The following is a 16307-nucleotide window of genomic DNA, read 5'->3' as shown; positions in this document are numbered from 1 at the left end:
AATAGCGATCCCAATAGCTGCCCCACGTGTTGCCGGAGAATAACGCATTTAACTCGGCACTGCCCTCGAGTGTCTCAATGGTACAGTAGGCGCTGATACAGATGTTTTTAAGGCCTATGTATTAATATACGGGAATGTACAACTAGGTTCTCCATGGATGTACGGCAATTGGCAAGTTTTAGGACCTGATTGCCCGAGCCACAGCAATATTTATCCTGACATGGCAGGTGATTCCTCTAATAGCAGTCTTCATCTGAGCCAAGAGGGCCACAGTCTCACTCTCAGTGTGTGTTTGTTATATATGTGTAGTATTCCATGCACGACATAAGCATGCTGTTTTCAGGTAGGTTGGTCAGGCTGTTTATTGTTGGCGTGTTATTGACCTCGTAGCGCAGATCGGCTGGTGTATTAGTTTTGCAAAATGCATAATTCGTACTAGGAGCTTTCAATTTCTTGACAAGCTGTTGTTAGCGAGTTCGGATCTTAATTAATACCGAGTGAATATTGATATAGTTAGCGGAAATATTGAGCGTGCAATAAATCAGTGTCTGGTAGTTTTTGTTACAATGAGTTGACTGGATACTTCCAAGCTGCTAAGCAAATAAGGCCTATATGATAAGGGTTATGATTGATATCTGTAACAGGGGGATGTTTTTGTAATTGCTTGCAATGTTTGTTGTACTGACCTGAGCTATATAGATAGTATTATGAGTTGGTACATTTATCATTACATAAACGGTAGTATTGTATGAAGCTACTCCTAGTGTAGAAGCACTTTCAGATGTCTCCGATAGTTCACAGTTTCAAGTGGAGGAATTGATTTTGATGTTGCTGGGAAATAGTTTTTTCGGTGTATCTTTGATGCTAATTCTTATATTTTATTGTTTTTTCCTACATTGTGCATACCTTCACAAAATTATCTCAGTCTGTTATAATATGTCCCGGTTATAATTTGGATATGTTGATATATAGTGTAGGTAGATTTGAATAAAGAATTGTGTTTGAATATATGGTTGGGCTTTGTACTTGTAATGATTGTTTTAATTTATGAAGAATCTTCCTGTTTGATAGCTCGAAGTGTTGAATTGATTTACTTTATATCATTATTTCATGTCAAGCTTGTGGAGGATCAGATATCTGTGATCAGTTTTCTACCATTTATGAAAATGAATTATGTAAACACTTTTAAAGTTTGAAAATGGTAACATGTAAGTAACGTTATACATTTGATTAACTAACACATGGCAAGAACACTCACAGTCCTTTTTACATTGTAAAGAAATACATCTGAATATCTCCTTTCATGTCTCTAAATAATTAGTTGAAATAAAACCTTAGTTCGTATGGTTGTCTTATTTATTGCACCTTGTTCAGCTTAAGGATGGACAAAAAATATTCAGGATACATATTATGAGGACAGTTATCTCCCCTTGCCTGGCTGGTAGCACCCAAGGTGCCAATGTATGTATAGATTCCTCGTAAAGATTTCTTTGAAAAAAGGATGTTTATATTCATCATATGATTTGTCATACATTAAAATTATATCAGGCTTATGTATATAGACAAGCTGAGGCAATATTTTTTATTTACGGTGTCAGTGTTCTAATAAAAACAATTACAGCTGAAAAGTTTGTCACTGTTTCACCTTTAGTGCCCAATTGCATTTATTATTTACATTATCAACATTCTAATTACAAAATATGCTGCTGAAACGTTACTATTTCAGCGTACACTGGCCCAATTTATCTTCCGTCTTAATAATTCCTTCTGGTATTATCGTAGCATCTATTTTGCTAAGTGTTTGAGAAATGATGCTATCTCCTGGTCGCATGTGGATGCTAGAGATGCTGATGCTGTCAAAGAATTTGCAAAATAAGAAGCATCATGGAGAGATATTCCATTAATATTTCATCGACAATCTTTGATACAGCTCCTTAAATTGATGTATTTAGTATTGATTCTGTGTGTTAGCTGATGGCTGTTGATTTAGAAGCTGATCACAAATATCCTGACTTTATTATAATGAGCTGGCTGAGTGATAAGAGTTCCAGACTGTCACACCTACAGCTTGGGTTTGATGCTGTCATCCGGCTGTGATCTTTGAATTTCAGGTTTTGGTGGGCTCTGCTATTCTGTAAAAAGCATAAATAAGACATTTTTTGGTGACAGACCATGGATTAAATGTTCTGTTTTAAAAAAAAAAAATTCTCACAACCACTCACTCTTTACGATATAAAAATGTACATTTGAAGTCCTTTTTAGATAAACAATTTTTGACAGGTGTCCAGTGTAGGGTTATTGTGTAGATTCAAGTCTGTCCTAATCATCCTTTCAGAGTGAGTGAATGTGGTCCCATATTGATGATATATCAGGTACCGTATTTGACGTAATAAGCACTCCACGGTGATACTTTGTGATATATCAGAAAGTGAACAATCCCAATTAGCACCCCTTCCGATTGATCAATGTAAACAGGACTCAAATTTATTCGTGTATAATATGCACTCGTTTATATATGCACACTTAATTATGGGCAATTAAATTCTGGAAAAATATATCTGTCATATATAAACATTTCAGGCTGTCAGCATAAACCACGAAATAAACAATCTTTCAACTCTGTTTTTTCACCAAAATGATATTTCTAATTTTGAGAATGACCTGGGCGCTTATTATGTAGAATATGGTAAACATAGTTAATTGCCTTGGATGAGCAGATAGTAGGGTGAACTTAACAATGTACTTCTGAATGCTATGGCGCTAATGTATTGACACTGCATGAACGCATATTATTTCTGCTATCAGCAATCTTTACCAAAAAATAAAATGTGTTTTATGTTCATTTTGTAATTATTTCTATGTTTCAGATGTTGGATCGAGAGCGATGAACACTTCTTGGTAGTGTGGACAGACTTGAACCAGCCCGATGTAACTGTCGGTATCTATTGATATCTCTCTGCCATGACTGATATGGACAGACATATTCATCAAACCAATGACAGACTCGCTTGTATCAAACAGGTAATATACATTCGTTTTTCATCTTTGAGGACTGCCTCCGTGGTCTTGTGGTAGAGCGTCCGCCCGGAGAGCGGAAGGTCCAGGGTTCGATCCCGGGCCGCGTCATACAAAAAGACGTTAAAAGATTGTACTTGTTGTTACCCTGTCTGGCGCTTGGCATTAAGGGGCTAAAACAAGGACTGGTCGGCTCAGAGTCAGTATACTGTGTCTGAGTGGGGTATTCATGTTAAACTGCGGCATGGTATCTCAGTGAGCTAGCACTATAAATCGGCATCAGTCCGGACTAGTACAAGCAGCCACACACACACATACACGTGCATGCACGTCGCTATATAAGTGCAATAATCTTGGATGCGACGTTAAACCCAATTTCACCTCACCTCATCTTTGAGATCATATTGGACAGTTTTGAAGACAACAGTTTACTTTAGAAAATCTTGCATCACAACATGTTATCAGTTCCTAAACTCAGAGCCACGTGAAGATCCAGGCTAGAATTGGTCTTCAGCAACCAATGTTTGTCATAAGAGGCGACTAATGGGCGTCATGTTTGTTGACTTGGTTGATGCATGTCATCGTATCCCTAATGGGTAGATTGACACTCATGATATCAATCACTGGATCATCTGGGCCAGACTGAATTATTTACAGACCGCCATCATATTGCTGAGTGTGACGTTGAACAACAAAACTGACCTTGTCCTTTCACTATGTGCAATTTTATTTATGAAAATAATTTGGAAAAGGGGGGATAACTCTACAAAGAGATTATATCCAAACATAATCAGACTAATGTAATATGTCCGTACATTCTTCATGAAATAGGTAATAATGGCTTGAAATAAAACTGGTCAAAATATTTATGGATATTAAATAATGTAAAGCCATCTCATTTTCAAATTCCGAATGCACTCTATGATAACTCACTCAATCACTCAATCACTCAATCCACTCACTCAATAAGTGTCAATCATATGTATGAAAGAGATGTTATTCAGATCGAAATATAAAACTATGTCATCACACCTAGAAAGCAAGTCTGTATCATACCAGCAAACTTTCAATACTGTTTATTGATCAGAATGGAAATAAATGGCAATGATTTCAAATTAATTCACCTGTAGTGCGACAGATGGCAACTCGCACACAAACAGCATTGTATGTCCCCAACACAAGATACCGACCGCTGTGCTACAGTCATTTCTTAGACCACTTCAACCCTGTTCAGCTTTACCTACACCGGATTGTTTCAATCACAAAACATTTGGAGGCCATTAACGCACAAGATCAATTTTTCATGACGCATAAATCAACTTTCTAACCTCTTTTGTCATTAGGAGAATCTGATTATTGGGCGAGAGATACGTTACACCTGATTGTGTTTGCGTTGAGCGAAATCGAGGCAGTAGCTTCCCTTCAATCAAGTCAATGCTGTTGTCGTGACCAGTGCCAATATTTGGTTGTTGGAATCTGCCTGAATTCTTGTAGGCTTCAAGCCAAGCACTAAGAGTTTGTGCATTAGTTTGATTAAATCGAGTCCCCAGAGGAGTTAGACAGAGCCTACTTTGTGGCTGTATATGCAGCAGGTCTAGAGTATAGTCCGGTGTTGCCAGACTGCCACTTAGCACTGACTTAGGCTTTCTTGTCCCACATACTGTTTTTCATGGATGATTACAGCTTGCAGATTGTAATTCTGGTGTATTGTCTACCCTATGTAAACGAGATTTGTGTTGGCAGATTAAGCCAGAACAAGTTTATCCATTTTCGGAGGAATCTACTTCTTCACTCCTAAGCATTACACATTCCCACTTTGATATTCTTGTGGGGCAGGCTGCCTGTTGGTCATGGGGGTGGTCAGTTTGTTGGGGTGTTGAGGAGCTGGGGTCGTGGAGGGAGGTCCAGTTTGGTTGGTGACGAGGGGCTGGTTTGGTCATGGTTTTGAGGGTGAGGAAAAGGGGTTTTGGTAGGGGGGCAGTTTCGTTGTGATGAGGGATCTGGGAAAAGGGTGGGTCGGGTGGTCCGTTTGTTAGTTGTGTTGAGGGGTGGGGGTCATGGTTGGTGGTCCAGTTTGGTTATGGTGTTGACAGATGGGTGTGGGCTGGTACTAAATATATTAGGGATGTTGGGAAACATGCATCAGTGGCAATAAGACTCTTTGACAAAGTAAAACTCTATACATTTCTTTAAAGGTCAACAAGTCATATATCAGTGATCAGATAGCAAAGTAAGAGAAATTTAAAAAAGGAAATAATTAAAATAGGTGATATTAAATCTTTCACAAATGACATTCATGCAAAGACATGAGATATTTTAGACACGATCTTTCCACAATCTGTATTTGTGCCTGAAAATATCTTTAAACAGCCCTCAGAGAGGATGGCTAATGCCCTCTTTACTTACTGGCAGTGTGATGGAATCTATTTCCAGCACAGCCGATTGTGTAATATCAGACAATTGTCAATGTCCACTTTCAGACATCCATTATCTATGTTCTCGATTAATTTGTGTGCATCAAAGCCAAAACGGACAACAAATCTACTTGATTGATTTGTTAACACTGAAGATAGGGAGGAGGAGGATAGAGTGCAAATCTATTCAATGAAATTATAATAATGCTGTGGTAACATTGATGATGATAATGAGCAAATCATTATTTCTGTCAAAAGATAATATTTTATTGTCCTGACATATATTAAATTTGCTAAAATCATCACCCTGGGTGAGGGATATACAAATTAAGTTGGTGCTTTCAGTTCAAGCATGTGTTCACCATCACCTAGAGCTTGGTAACAACCACCTCCTGTCACCTCCTACCGGGTACCCACTTACTGCTGTATGACTTTCCTATTCGAAAAATATAATCAGTTAAGTATGTGAGGGTAATGACCAAATAAAGTCCAAGACCCACTGTGCGAAACTTGATCGTTGACTGATGCACAGATTGAATGAATGTTGTTTTATGACATAGTCTGAATTTTCATCTGTATCAATGCAGCCTGTAACTGGCATGAGCAATGCTTGGCACCATCACAGAATGCTACAATCAGCCTTGTCACACATTGATAGCACTTGGTTCTCTTTAGTGAGGTGACAAAGATGGGGTCGCGAGGACATCTCCAGCAGTAGTGTCGTTTCAAGCTATTTGCTATCACTTCATGCTTGTTTACTTGTTTGGTAATGCTGCATGCAATACTAGGCATGACTTCTTCTTGTTTAACATGGTTTACAAATCTGTCTACTCCCCAAAATTGAAATGTGAAACAAAATAATGAAAAGTAGTGGGGTTTCTTTTTCCGCCAAACAGAAATATGTTATTAAAAATGTTTTTAAAAAAAACTCATTTACTGTTGGTACCTATATAAATAAATAAATTATTAATTATAACCTGTTGAAAATGTATCTTCAAAACATCAATTTCACCAAATTAGGACAATTTACAAGGAAACATAAAAAAGATGTTTTTGAAATTGGAATATTTTTATTGATTTCTTTTACCTACTGATCTGAAGGTTTGGGCCCAAAATCCATAAGCCAAAAATAAAAAAGAATCCTGGGCCTCACAGATGAAGAACATGAGCCTGTTCTGGGCCTTACATCTGAAGAACATAAGCTTGTTCTTGGCCTTACAGCTGAAGAACATAAGCCTGTTCTGGGCCTTACAGCTGAAGAACATAAGCCTGTTCTGGGCCTTACAGCTGAAGAACATGAGCCTGTTCTGGGCCTTACAGCTGAAGAACATAAGCCTGTTCTGGGCCTTACAGCTGAAGAACATGAGCCTGTTCTGGGCCTTACAGCTGAAGAACATGAGCCTGTTCTGGGCCTTACAGCTGAAGAACATGAGCCTGTTCTGGGCCTTACAGCTGTATGACAGCGGCCCGTACATGACCAGGTCAGGCCTGACATACTAGTGGTTGATATTATGAGTAATGATCCACGCCATGGTATACAATGCCTTGCAATCCACGTTACTGAGTCACTTCTCACGACAAGCATAGGTTGCTTGGGACCAATTCTAAACCTGACTTCATCCCCACAGAAATTGTGTTAGTGGTGATGATGGTGAACCCAAATTCACTGAGACAGCTGCCTGACTTTAAGTCATAAAAAAATGTAGGATTTCATTAAGATAATGCTATTTCTAGAACTCTCTGAACACCAATTTCCAGCTGTAGATGTCTTGCAATTGAAAACACTGTTATGTCATTAACAAAAGTTAAATAGTGCCAACAATGTTTTTCCATTGTTAATAATGAGGTATTTTACATTTGAGAAAACAGCTTATTGCTCTATGGTTTTCAAGAGTAAACAATAATGTGTTTACTGACTATAGTCACAATAAATGACATATTCTAAAATGCTAAAAGTATTTTTCATTATTTTAAAATTTGTTAATAGGAAAATACTCAAATCACTCAGGAAAAGACTTCAAATTATGCAACTGACACTTAAGCCTACAAGTATAAGTGTTATCAAAGACGAGGCTTCAGTGGTATATTTTCAAAGATGAGGTCTTCAATGATGTAATGTTATCAAAGATGAGGATTCAATTGCATGTAAGGTAAAGTCAATCACCAATGAAGTTGATGTTATCAATCCTGTTAATTCTAAAAAAGGTTTCAAATCATCTTAATGCCCATCAAAGAGGAGCCCTCAAATTACAAAATGGACATCAAATCCTGAAAATCATGGACCTCAAATCATATAAATGTTTACAACGATAAGACCACTGTCATGTAAAGGCTCATAAGACCACTATCATGTAAAGGTTAATAAGACCACTATCATGTAAAGGCTCATAAGACCACTATCATGTAAAGGCTCATAAGACCACTATCATGTAAAGGTTCATAAGACCAATATCATGAAAAGGCTAATAAGACCAATATCATGAAAAGGCTAATAAGACCACTATCATGTAAAGGCTAATAAAACCACTATAAAGTAAAGGCTCATAAGACCACTATCATGTAAAGGCTAATAAGACCACTATCATGTAAAGGCTAATAAGACCACTATCATGTAAAGGCTAATAAAACCACTATAAAGTAAAGGCTCATAAGACCACTATCATGTAAAGGCTAATAAGACCACTATCATTTAAAGGCTCATAAGACCACTATCATGTAAAGGTTAATAAGACCACTATCATGTAAAGTCTCATAAGACCACTATCATGTAAAGGTTAATAAGACCACTATCATGTAAAGGCTCATAAGACCAATATCATGAAAAGGCTAATAAGACCAATATCATGAAAAGGCTAATAAGACCACTATCATGTAAAGGCTAATAAGACCACTATCATGTAAAGGCTAATAAAACCACTATCATGTAAAGGCTAATAAGACCACTATCATGTAAAGGCTAATAAGACCACTATCATTTAAAGGCTCATAAGACCACTATCATGTAAAGGTTAATAAGACCACTATCATTTAAAGGCTCATAAGACCACTATCATGTAAAGGCTCATAAAACCACTATCATGTAAAGGCTTATAAGACCGCTATCATGTAAAGGCCAATAAGACCACTATCATGTAAAGGCTCATAATAATCAGGTAAATGTAATCATACTATTGTTTTAGGGCAAATGCTATTCAAGAAAAGACCTCATGTTTTCTTCATGGCACAAAACACAATGCTCAAATCAGGTAAACCATAAAACAAAATGTTCTCTAGTTATGAACGTAGCTCATGACGAAAGAAAAAATAAGTTTGGCCCCAAACCTGTTACATTCATAACAGATTAGCCCTCAACTCATTTCAAATTGACTATTTAGTGGTAGGGCTGTCATCGGTCTGATATATGTTAACTGTAAAAGCTACACAAAGAATTCTTAAGACATTCGTCAACTTTTGAAAAAATGGTATTTCAAAATATAGGAAATATCTCGCCTCGGAGACTAGCAACTATGATCATATATACATGGATTGTTATCTTAAAAAGTTGAACTATGCAAAATCGGGTAAAAACATCCACATTCTTCCACCTCCTCCGAGATGGTAATAGCGGAAACATTAAGAAAAGTGCTTTGGCAGATGAATGTGATGAAAGCATGTCATATGTGGTTTCCAAACCAAATACAATCATCATTTCTTTGGCAAACACTACTTGAGGGCTTAACAAGAATGTTTCAATCTTTCAAACAGGGCAATTAAATGATATTTACTGTATGTCAGTGCACTAACCATCATTTGAATGTTGCTGCAAGGATTACGAGCAAACCAGAAAGCTATAGCCACTCATGAGGCAACGGTTATGAAAGCGAATTGACTTGAACAGAAATAACTCCAGCACGTATTTCCTTCACTATCATCCACAAGCACTTTCATTCTCTAATAATAGAGTGTTTTCAGAAATACTTATGATGCCTTTCTATAAATAAAGACTTTCTGGGGTGTCTGGCCAGGCAGAAGGGTCTTTGGAATCAGTCGGAACTCAGCGCTGATCTCCTCCGTATGGCGATGATGCACGCCCATAAATTACTCCTCTCCTGTGCTGGGTGCTGTAAAAAGAAGGAATCTCGGAAGATGTAACAAAAGACACAAGTTTGGAATTCAGTGCGGATGATTCCGTGTACTTTGGCTGTGGGTTTTTTAGGTTTTCTTGATTGAAGCAGTATGGCGGCAAAATGTAGGCAATTACATATTTCAGAGAGTTTGACTTGTTTTCAAAGAGTCAGTTTGAGAGGGTATCGCTGCTTGAAGAAGGTGATGGTGTTTGAAGTGTTGGGGAAAAACAGGAAAGCATGTTTGGAAAAGGAAAGGGTTTTTGGCTACCTCACAGATTGTCTGAAAATATTTAGAAAATTTGAGAAGTTTCGTTTTAAGGCTAATTTTATCATGTTTTATTTATTATATAGAATGCATTTGTGTTCAAGATGTAATAATAAGGGTTTCGCAGGTCCATGCATGTCATTTACAATTTGGAGAAATCCTGAAAATGCTTATTTTTCTTTTTTTATATGAAATATCAGCGCCAGGAAAATCTGCCTCAATTATCTGCCGAAACACATTCCACTGGGTGTAAATGGCATGACAGTGGGGAAAATGATGCAAATGAATCTCTGAAAATCAGTGATGACATCATTTGAAAGGTGTGTGTTGGAATGCATCATGTTTGTCTAAACCAACATACAATTTACCTGATGTCAAAACAGATTGTGGTAGTACCTGGCACAGATTAAACCATGGTATATTGTGGTAGTACCTGGCACAGATTAAACCATGGTATATTGTGGTAGTACCTGGCACAGATTAAACCATGGTATATTGTGGTAGTACTTGGTGCAGATTAAACCATGATAGATTGTGGTAGTACTTTGTGCAGATTAAACCATGGTAGATTGTGGTAGTACTTGGTGCAGATTAAACCATGGTAGATTGTGGAAGTACTTGGTGCAGATTAAACCAAGAAAGACAATGGTTGATGGTAGTAAAATATTGGCAATGGTTGATGGTAGTAAAATATAGGCAATGGTTGATGGTAGTCAAATATAGGCAATGGTTGATGGTAGTTAGAGATAGACAATGATTGATGGTAGTAAAATATAGGCAATGGTAGTAAAAGATAGACAATTGTTGATGGTAGTAAAATATAGGCAATGGTTGATGGTAGTAAAAGATAGACAATGGTTGATGGTAGTAAAATGTAGGCAATGGTTGATGGTAGTAAAATATAGGCAATGGTTGATTGTAGTAAAATATAGGCAATGGTTGATGGTAGTAAAATATAGGCAATGGTTGATTGTAGTAAAATATAGGCAATGGTTGATGGTAGTAAAAGATAGACAATGGTTGATGGTAGTAAAATGTAGGCAATGGTTGATGGTAGTAAAAGATAGACAATGGTTGATGGTAGTAAAATGTAGTCAATGGTTGATGGTAGTAAAAGATAAGCAATGGTTGATGGTAGTAAAAGATAGACAATGGTAGAACATGGGGTAGAACCTATTGTAACAGGGTAAATGATAGAACAGCCAGGAAGAATTAAGGGCTTGTTTTCATCCATGTTAAGGAATTAATCTACCATTTATATTTCATATAAGTATTTAAGGGCAAGAGACCATGCACCGACTTCACTAGACACGGCCCTCAATATCTGTCAGTCAACAGGTTTGAGTGATAGGCCAATCAGCCGAATGTGAAGCAAATTACAAGAAAACGGAAAAAGTTTAATCTACCAATAAATGATTTATGTTTGCTGCGTAGCATGCATATGCTGCTTGTTAGATTAGCTCAATGAGGCAAAAGAAGCTCTTCTGTCTTGGAGGTGTTTTCAGATGTGTTTACTTGATGTGGGTGTTGAAATGAGAAACTGCAATTGATCAACTGTGGATATGATGAGTGTACAGAATCAGGGCTAGTAATATATACAATATGTTGGCCCAAAGGGATACTGCTTTAGATTAGGAGATACGGTGTATGAGATTTAGTTTCTGTCATATTCTTTTCATTTGAACCCTGTTCACAGTGTTATCATCCTTAGTGGGGTATGATTAATATGAAAATCTTGTTCCAATATCATTCAGTGGAAGTATTTTAGTAGGATGCCTCCTTATCTGTAATGAAAGTATTTATCTTTTTTTGTGCATTTTCTTTTCATTTCATTTTTATTCTGTCAAATAATATTTAAATAAATATCCACTTGTTAATCATTGATGCAAAAAACATTTTACTGTGGAGCATACAGGGAATTTTATTTTATTTCTAATAAATATGATTTCTATTTTTTAATATTTTTTTGAACATTTACTACACTAAGGATAGAGTTCTTCATCTTTAAGACTGTGGGTGGAATGTTGCATTACTACAACACTATATGCTAACTCACTCAATCACTCATCTACATGAGAACAGTTGCAATATGTTGATGCGAAACTGTTTGCTTGAATGTTTAAAAGTTTGCACATACATGTATATGCATTAACCGCTGTAACATCCTTGTAGAACTATATGATGTCAAACAACAACACACAGTGCAGTGAATCCATAGGCAAGACCTTTGGTGCCACACAGTCACTTTATGGCATAAGGACCGCCTCCGTGGTCTAGTGGTAGAGTGTCTGCCAGGAGAGCGGAAGGTTCAATCCCCGGCCGCGTCGTACCAAAAGACGTTAAAAGATGGTAATTGTTGTTACCCTGTCTGGCGCTCGGCATAAAGGGGCTTAAACAAGGACTGGTCAGCTCAGAGTCAGTATACTGTGTCTGAGTGGGGTATTCATGTTAAACTGTGGCATGGCATCTCAGTGAGCTAGCACTTTCAATCGGCATTAGTCCGGACTAGTACAAGCAGCCACACAAACACACACACGTACATGCACGTCGCTATATAAGTGCAGTAATCGTGGATGCTACGTTAAACCCAATTTCACCTCACCTTTTAGCATAAGTAGTAATCTAGTATTTTGTTTCTGGTGTTTGGGTTTGCAAAGTAGACACAATTTATGGATAACACCTTCTTTAATTACTGTAAAGGCGACATTTTGGTACATATCTATACCGTAACATCACCTTTACAGTAAGTAAAGAAGTTTTTTATCCATAAATTGTGTCTGCTGTGTCATCCGTCAACTTCTAAGTAATGCCTGTCAAACAATTCTTTGGGTTTGCCTAAAATGACATGTACATGTAGCATGGTTCAGGGGGGAAACAAGCTCACTTGCTTGATGTATTCTGGATGCAAAATGTACTTGTCTCCAGTATTTTGTAGCAATTCATAAAAGTTCAGTAGAGTGACGTCTGAACTGCACTCGACAAGCCCACAAGGCCTTATAATCTTCTTCTGACACACTACCTGCATAGACACGAGAGGCATCTTGCGTCATGTGCTGTTTGTACATTCGATTGGGGGGAAAGCAGGTCAAAGTTAAATCCTGGTTAAAAATCAGGAAAATAATGCTGGAAGGGGCGAAAATGAAAAATCCCTGTCTGTGATGATGTGGCATGACTGATGTGTCATTGATGTCTATTCTGCATCATGTCAGTGATAGACGGACATTTTGTATGTTGTTGGTACACACGACACATCACAGTTATTATACACACAGACATACTTCACAGGCTGTTGTAAGAGGCGACTAATGGTATCGGGTGGTCAGGCTCGCTGACTTGGTTGATGCACGTCATTGTATCCCAATTGTTTTGATCAAAGCTCATGATGTCAATCACTGGAATGTTTGGTCCAGACTTGATTATTTACAGATCACTGTCATATAGCTGGAATATTGCTGAGTGCAAACAAACCAAACTTACTAGGCTGTTGTCATGTTAACCTTTACTAACAGGTTATTGCTCTGTTTATTAAAAGAATAAGAAATTAAGTAGGTATTGAGATAAGAGTTGCAAGATTAAACTGCCAGTTTGTTTGTCAACTAGGGATGCACAGATGCATACATTCTGATTGGATTGAAAAATATAAATAAATTTATTTTTGAAATAATGTTTTTAAAATGTACATTGGATTCATTCTGAAGGTGAAATTAATGTACATAAACTCCCAGTCCCAGTGATTTGATTTAAGAATAAAAAAGTTATATTCCAAAGAAATTGTCAAAAGGTTTACATTTAATACATTTGTGGGGATGAAATACATATAATCTCCCCGTATTTTTTTTTTTTGGCAGTAAGATATGTTGGATATGTTATGAAAAAAAAACTTGTTTTCCAAGAAATTTGATTTGATAGTAGTATAGCATTATTTCCTGAAAGGTTTACAAAAGGCTGCAATGAAACCAGTTGTAAATGTGAGGTTCGTTTAAACTTTAATTAAGGATTAATTATTCTAATTTCCTTTTGCCTTGGGTCCTTCCCAGTCTTGCTGTAACTTAACATTCATTTTTAATTGTCTAACCATCTTTGAACATTTCTGGCAAGAAAAATATATTATGTTTCCGCTTACAATCTGTTTTGATGATTGGCTGGGTTTTTTCTTGAAAACTTAAACAGATGTTTAATGAGTGTCACAGTTTGAAAACAGCTCAAGAGCAAAATAACAGATAAGATGCACTTCATCTTCCATTCAAACATTTCTGTTGTAAACTCTACAGGCACGTCTGTCCAGCGCTAACAAATAGACTCTCAGCTCTCAAGTGTTGAATAATTTGAGTAATTTGAAGTTTTGGTCTCAGCTTCCAACGTTGAACCTCACTGTTTGTCACAAAACATTAATTGTTAGAATAATTTCCAGCATACTTTTTTTCGGAGGAAACTGATTAGAATATTGGTGGAATTTTTTTTAACTTTACAACGTTTGGACAAGTTCTCATATGGTGTAAGCAGGACAACTCATTTCTGTTGACTAATTTTTAAAATCGATAATGTTAGCCTGATAACTATTTACATACAATTGGCTTTGAAGCTGAAGACTAAGGGGAGATTTTATCAATCACTGTCTATCTTAAAAGTGATTCAATGGATCTGGTAGTCTGATTCTGTGACTAAGTTAATTTGCTTATAGTGTATTGCTGGATTGTTCTAGGCGTAAAACCATACTCACTCACTCACTAATTCAATCTTTGCTCATAATATCAATCATAGCTTGAATTATTTCCATTCCAGTCAGCTGTTATATTGCTAGGTGTTGAGTTAAACGACAAACAAAACAAACAGGAAAGTTAACTGAACACAACTCCAAGATAATATCTCTGAGCTGAAAAAGAAGTGAATGCTGTCGATTACTTGTCATGTGCTAGTACCTTGATGACTACTTCAGTGTTGTAATAACATCCTAACAACTACTTCTCTGTTCTGTTACAGCACCTACAGAACCCAGGCGGCTTCCAGAACGCAGCACGGGAGCTGTTGGAATGGTGCTCTGATACCCGGGCCTTCCAGCATCAGTTTGAAGATGCTCTTATGAACTGTCTGACAGTATGTACACTCTTTTTCATAGTCAAAATGTTCCTTGTTTCTATGCATACTGAATAAATTGAATTTTGTGAATATTAGATTGACCCGAAATTTGAATATATATTTTTTATCTGAACAAAGATAGCATTGGATAGCATCTAAAATATCGTCTCAAATTGAGAATTATTTATTTAATGTACAAAAATTATTTTTTAAATTTAAATAACAATTATTCCCTCACAATTGTGACAGTGTTTCATTTCATTCACTGCTGTCATCTCCTTGTTAAGCCTGGGTATGTTGCAGAATATGATTTGTTCAGTATAAGCATCAGTAGATACATGGACACATGATACTGAGCGTCCATGGTAGATGTCATACCATCTAGATCATGAATGTTGCCAAGTGTTGCAGACCATCACAGACTGTGTACCTGCAGAAGCTTCTATGCCAGTTATTTTTACAGTTTTCCGTTTTCCTTGGCTAATCTTTTCCCCAGGTCCTATGGGTATCCTGGGGAAGGTCAGGTCCCCAAGACCCCATGTTTGTCTCTCTATTGGGAATCGAGGAAGAATAGGTCCCCAGTATCCCATGCTTGTCTCCCTATGGGGATCCTGGAAAGAACAGGTCCCAAATATTCCATGCTTGTCTCCCTTTGGGGATCGTGGGAAGAACAGGTCCCCAGTATGTCGTAAGAACTAACTAAAGAGAACCATGTGGCCCAGCTCTGTGACTTGGTTGATTAAATGTTATCTTGCACTGATGGCATGAATTGAGGTTTATGCTTTCAGTCATACGTTTGTCTGGTCCAGACTCGACATTCCTCTGGCCACCATGATATAGCAGGATTATTGTCGACCTCTGCATTTATCAAGTCACACACTTTCATGCTTTTCCTCAAAGACATCGCACCATTATACATCAACCTCATATTATCAATATTTTTCCACAACTCGCATCTTGCAGCAGTTGAATAACATGGTAATGTGCAGTAATGTATTTGACGCTGTAAATACCCTGACATGTATGAATATTCATATGAACACAATATATATGCTGTGTCTCTGTGCTGGCAGCTCTCCTGTGATCAGTTCAAATATATGTATGTATGTTTTCTTCAATCTTGTCAATGACAAATAAGAAGCAACAAGACACATCCCAATGAACTGAATAAGTCCACAACTAGACCCCGGATCAGGCGGAATTTGTGGTCAACGCGGGATAGCTTTGCAGTAAATAAATATCAACCTCGGTCTAATTTTGTGAAGTAAACGTAATAGTGTGATCGGTTTTTATGCGCACTGTTGGTTTTGGTTAGAAATCGGACTTCTTGTCAGTCATATTGAAAGATGGCAGACTCACTCCAGAATGACACTGTAAGCTGGAAGAGCAAGGTCTAGATAGGTCCTTTACTCAGCCTAATTTTCTCCGGAA

The 16307-nt window shown here is 37.2% G+C and overlaps 1 protein-coding gene across 5 annotated transcripts in view; it reads left to right on the top strand.

The window, feature by feature from the left end:
• LOC124137805 (zinc finger MIZ domain-containing protein 1-like) overlaps positions 1 to 16307 on the top strand; it is a 423984-nt gene that overhangs the window by 303167 nt on the left and 104510 nt on the right. For all 5 annotated transcript variants that reach the window (XM_046504266.2, XM_046504301.2, XM_046504293.2 and 2 more), the window contains 2 exons: positions 2868 to 3021; positions 14781 to 14894. In XM_046504266.2, coding sequence (XP_046360222.1) covers positions 2962 to 3021; positions 14781 to 14894 — 174 coding nt within the window. In that variant the 5' untranslated portion in view covers positions 2868 to 2961. The remainder of the gene's footprint in view (positions 1 to 2867; positions 3022 to 14780; positions 14895 to 16307) is intronic.

The sequence above is a fragment of the Haliotis rufescens genome, unplaced genomic scaffold (genome assembly GCF_023055435.1).
Source record: "Haliotis rufescens isolate VD_foot unplaced genomic scaffold, xgHalRufe1.0.p SCAF_20, whole genome shotgun sequence".
Classification (NCBI taxonomy): domain Eukaryota; kingdom Metazoa; phylum Mollusca; class Gastropoda; order Lepetellida; family Haliotidae; genus Haliotis; species Haliotis rufescens.
The sequence above is the reverse complement of the archived record's forward strand: the minus strand, read 5'-3'. Positions and strand labels throughout refer to the sequence as shown.